The 5,000-nt window shown below is 42.3% G+C and overlaps 1 protein-coding gene across 1 annotated transcript in view; it reads left to right on the plus strand.

Annotated features, from left to right (window-relative positions):
* LOC124039073 (basic proline-rich protein-like) overlaps positions 1 to 5,000 on the plus strand; it is a gene marked incomplete at its 5' end in the record, with an annotated part of 39,517 nt that overhangs the window by 28,696 nt on the left and 5,821 nt on the right. Inside the window, one exon of the mRNA XM_046354953.1 lies at positions 1,942 to 2,207. Within this exon, the coding sequence (XP_046210909.1) occupies positions 1,942 to 2,207 (266 nt within the window). The remainder of the gene's footprint in view (positions 1 to 1,941; positions 2,208 to 5,000) is intronic.

The following is a 5,000-nucleotide window of genomic DNA, read 5'->3' on the forward strand; positions in this document are numbered from 1 at the left end:
GGTGGGAGAGTCACTCTAAGGACTGGTGGGAGAGTCACTCTAAGGACTGGTGTTTAATAGTTTTGTGGTCAGTAGTTTTGGTCAGTAGTTTTGGTCAGTAGTTATGTGGTTGTTAACAGTAGTTTTGGTCAGTAGATGGGTGGTTGTGGTCAGTAGATTTGGTCAGTAGTTGTGTGGTTGTGGTCAGTAGTTGTGGTCAGTAGTTGTGTGGGTGTGATCAGTAGTTTTGGTCTGTAGTTGTGTGGTTGTGGTCAGTAGATGTGGTCAGTAGTTTTGGTCTGTAGTTGTGTGGTTGTGGTCAGTAGATGTGGTCAGTAGTTTTGGTCTGTAGTTGTGTGGTTGTGGTAAGTAGATGTGGTCAGTAGTTTTGGTCAGTAGTTGTGTGGTTGTGGTCAGTAGATGTGGTCAGTAGTTTTGGTCTGTAGTTGTGTGGTTGTGGTCAGTAGATGTGGTCAGTAGTTTTGGTCTGTAGTTGTGTGGTTGTGGTCAGTAGATGTGGTCAGTAGTTTTGGTCTGTAGTTGTGTGGTTGTGGTCAGTAGTTGTGGTCAGTAGTTGTGTGGGTGTGATCAGTAGTTTTGGTCTGTAGTTGTGTAGTTGTGGTCAGTAGATGTGGTCAGTAGTTTTGGTCTGTAGTTGTGTAGTTGTGGTCAGTAGATGTGGTCAGTAGTTTTGGTCAGTAGTTGTGTGGTTGTGGTCAGTAGATGTGGTCAGTAGTTTTGGTCTGTAGTTGTGTGGTTGTGGTCAGTAGATGTGGTCAGTAGTTTTTGTCAGTAGTTGTGTGGTTATTAACAGTAGTTTTGGTCAGTAGTTGTGTGGTGGTTAACAGTAGTTTTGGTTTAGTAGTTGTGGTTGTGGTTAGTAGTTCTGTGGTTGTGGTCATTACCTGTGTGGTTAAATAGAGACTACCATTGAACCTGTACCCAAGAAAAACAAGGTGGCCCAAATGACTATGGCCCCGTCGCACTCACCTCGGTCATTATGAAGTTCTTTGAGAGGCTGGTCATGGCCCACATTAAGGCCAGCATGCCAGGCACACTGGACCCACTACAATTTGCCTACCGCTTCAACAGATCCACAGAAGATGCAATTTCCATCGCTATTCACACGGCTGTAACACATCTGGACAAGAGGAACACCTATGTGAGAATGCTGTTCATTGACTACAGTTCGGCATTCAACACCATTGTTCCCTCCAAGCTCATCACCAAGCTCAGAGCCCTGCATCTGGACACCAAGCTCAGAGCCCTGGGTCCGGACACTAAGCTCAGAGCCCTGGGTCTGGACACCAAGCTCAGAGCCCTGGGTCTGGACACCAAGCTCAGAGCCCTAGGTCTGAACACCAAGCTCAGAGCCCTGCATCTGGACACCAAGCTCAGAGCCCTGGGTCCGGACACTAAGCTCAGAGCCCTGGGTCCGGACACTAAGCTCAGAGCCCTGGGTCTGGACACCAAGCTCAGAGCCCTGGGTCTGGACACCAAGCTCAGAGCCCTAGGTCTGAACACCAAGCTCAGAGCCCTGGGTCTGGACACCAAGCTCAGAGCCCTGGGTCTGGACACCAAGCTCAGAGCCCTGGGTCTGGACACCAAGCTCAGAGCCCTGGGTCTGGACACCAAGCTCAGAGCCCAAGCTCAGAGCCCTGACAACAACACCTCCTCCACACTGACTCTTAACACAGGGGCCCCTCAGGGGTGTGTATACCTGGGTGTGTTTCTGCACAAACAGGCGGTGCTCGGCTTGCTTTATACCTGGGTGTGTTTTTGCACACACAGGCGGTGCTCGGCTTGCTTTATACCTGGGTGTGTGACAGTGTGTGGTGGAGGCGGAGCACAAAGGACATGGACGTTAGTTGAAGCACAGTTCACGATACACAGCTTGGACCTGTTTGTGTTTTTGAGCGTGTTGATGTCATTTTCAGTAATATAACTTGTTGTTTCCTCCAGGCTGAAGTCTGTGCTGAGAGTAGCGACCAGAATGGAGAGGGCTACAACTCAACAACAGACAACAGAGAAGTGAAAGACTACAACTCAACAACACACAACAGAGATGCTCCAGCCACACACATAAACCACCTACAGGACGTCCCAGGGAGGACCACCGAGGAAGAGGAGAAGAGGAGGAGAGACGAAGATGAGGATCTAGAGTTCCCTCATGACTTCCTGCCCAGTATAGACCTCAGCCTTGAACTCCTTTGGGGAACTTCACTTGGGTAGGTGGTTTTTATCTGTAAAATACACACTCGCACACTCGCGCACACACACACACACACACACACACACACACACACACACACACACACACACACACACACACACACACACACACACACACACACACACACACACACACACACACACACACACACACACACACACACACACACACACACACACACACACACACACACACACACACACACACACAGACACCAGAGATAACCTAGATTGATCTCAACAATGCCACTGCCAATGTAAAGGTAAGGGATACAGTATGTAAGGGTGAGGGATAGGAAAGGTGAGGTATAGGTAAGATAAGGTATAGGTAGGTAAGGTATACTGTAGACAAGGTAAGAAATAGGGAAGGTAAGGTATAGATAAGGTATTGATAAGGTAAGGGATAGGTATAGGTGAGATACGGTAAGGGATAGGTAAGGGTAAAATAAGGTAAGGTATAGATAAGGTAAGGGTAAAGTAAGGTATAGGTATAGGTATAGGTAAGGTAAGGTATAGGTAAAGGTAAGGTAAGGTAAGGTAAGGTATAGGTATAGGTATAGGTATAGGTAAAGTAAGGTAAGGTATAGGTATAGGTATAGGTATAGGTATAGGTATAGGTCAGGTATAGGTACTGGTAAGGTATAGGTAAAGTAAGGTATAGGTAAGGTATAGGTATAGGTATAGGTCAGGTATAGGTATAGGTAAAGAAAGGTATAGGTAAGGTAAGGTAAGGTATAGGTATAGGTTAGGTATAGGTACTGGTAAGGTATAGGTATAGGTATAGGTAAGGTAAGGTATAGGTAAAGGTAAGGTAAGGTATAGGTATAGGTATAGGTATAGGTAAAGTAAGGTAAGGTATAGGTAAAGTAAGGTAAGGTATAGGTATAGGTAAGGTATAGGTATAGATATAGGTCAGGTATAGGTAAGGTAAGGTATAGGTATAGGTCAGGTATAGGTATAGGTATAGGTATTAGTAAGGTATAAGGTAAGGGTAAAGTAAGGTATAGGTAAGTTAGTGTAAGATATAGGTCAGGTATAGGTAAGGTAAGGTATAGGTTAGATATAGGTATAGGTATAGGTATTAGTAAGGTATAAGGTAAGGGTAAAGTAAGGTATAGGTAAGTTAGTGTAAGATATAGGTCAGGTAAGGTATAGGTCAGGTAAGGTAAGGTATAGGTTAGATATAGGTCAGGTATAGGTAAGGTATAGGTCAGGTAAGGTAAGGAATAGCTTAGGTATAGGTCAGGTATTGGTAAGGTATAGGGAATATATAGGTAAGGTATAGGTCAGGTAAGGTAAGGTCAGGTAAGGTTAGGTATAGGTCAGGTAGGCTCTCTTTTATTTTCCAGTTTTCTACTCCGCTAGCCAGCACCTCGTCTTAATAGGTGCGCGTTTCTTTTTCTTCTAGAACGTACAATATGTTATGAATTCTCAAAACGTATGATATGTTACAGATTCTAGCTAGGTGGCTAATGTTAGCTAAGATAGGGGTTAGGGTTAGGAGGTATAGGTAAGGTAAGGTAAGGTAAGGTAAGGTAAGGTAAGGTAAGATATAGGTAAGGTAAGATATAGGTAAGGTAAGGTATAGGTAAGGTAAGGTATAGATAGGTAAGGTAAGGTATAGGTACGGTAAGGTAAGGTAAGGTAAGGTAAGGTAAGGTAAGATATAGGTAAGGTAAGGTATAGATAGGTAAGGTAAGGTATAGGTAAGGTAAAGTAAGGTAAGGTATAGATAGGTAAGGTAAGGTAAGGTATAGGTAAAGTAAGATATAGTTAAGGTAAGGTAAAGTAAGGTAAGGTAAGGTAAGGTAAGATATAGGTAAGGTAAAGTAAGGTAAGGTAAGGTAAGATATAGGTAAGGTAAGATAAAGTAAGGTAAGGTAAGATATAGGTAAGGTAAGGTATAGATAGGTAAGGTAAGGTATAGGTAAGGTAAGGTAAGGTATAGATAGGTAAGGTAAGGTATAGATAGGTAAGGTAAGGTATAGGTAAGGTAAGATATAAGTAAGGTAAGGGTAAAGTAAGGTATAGGTAAGGTAAGGTATAGGTAAGGTAAGGTATAGGTAAGGTAAGGTATAGGTAAGGTAAGGTAACGTATAGATAGGTAAGGTAAGATATAGGTAAGGTAAGGTAAAGTAAGGTAAGGTATAGATAGGTAAGGTAAGGTAAAGTAAGGTAAGGTAAAGTAAAGTAAGGTAAAGTAAGGTAAGGTAAAGTAAGGTAAGGTAACGTATAGATAGGTAAGGTAAGATATAGGTAAGGTAAGGTAAAGTAAGGTAAGGTAAAGTAAAGTAAGGTAAAGTAAGGTAAGGTAAAGTAAGGTAAGGTAACGTATAGATAGGTAAGGTAAGATATAGGTAAGGTAAGGTAAAGTAAGGTAAGGTATAGATAGGTAAGGTAAGGTATAGGTAAGGTAAGATATAAGTAAGGTAAGGGTAAAGTAAGGTAAGGTAAGTTAAGGTAAGGTAAGGTAAGGTATAGATAGGTAAGGTAAGGTATAGATAGGTAAGGTAAGATATAAGTAAGGTAAGGTAAGATATAAGTAAGGTAAGGGTAAAGTAGGGTAAGGTATAGATAGGTAAGGTAAGGTAAAGTAAGGTAAGGTAAAGTAAAGTAAGGTAAAGTAAGGTAAGGTATAGATAGGTAAGGTAACGTATAGATAGGTAAGGTAAGATATAGTTAAGGTAAGGTAAAGTAAGGTAAGGTAAGGTAAGATATAGTTAAGGTAAGGTAAAGTAAGGTAAGGTAAGGTAAGATATAGTTAAGGTAAGGTAAAGTAAGGTAAGGTA

Source organism: Oncorhynchus gorbuscha, linkage group LG07 (genome assembly GCF_021184085.1).
Source record: "Oncorhynchus gorbuscha isolate QuinsamMale2020 ecotype Even-year linkage group LG07, OgorEven_v1.0, whole genome shotgun sequence".
Classification (NCBI taxonomy): Eukaryota; Metazoa; Chordata; class Actinopteri; order Salmoniformes; family Salmonidae; genus Oncorhynchus; species Oncorhynchus gorbuscha.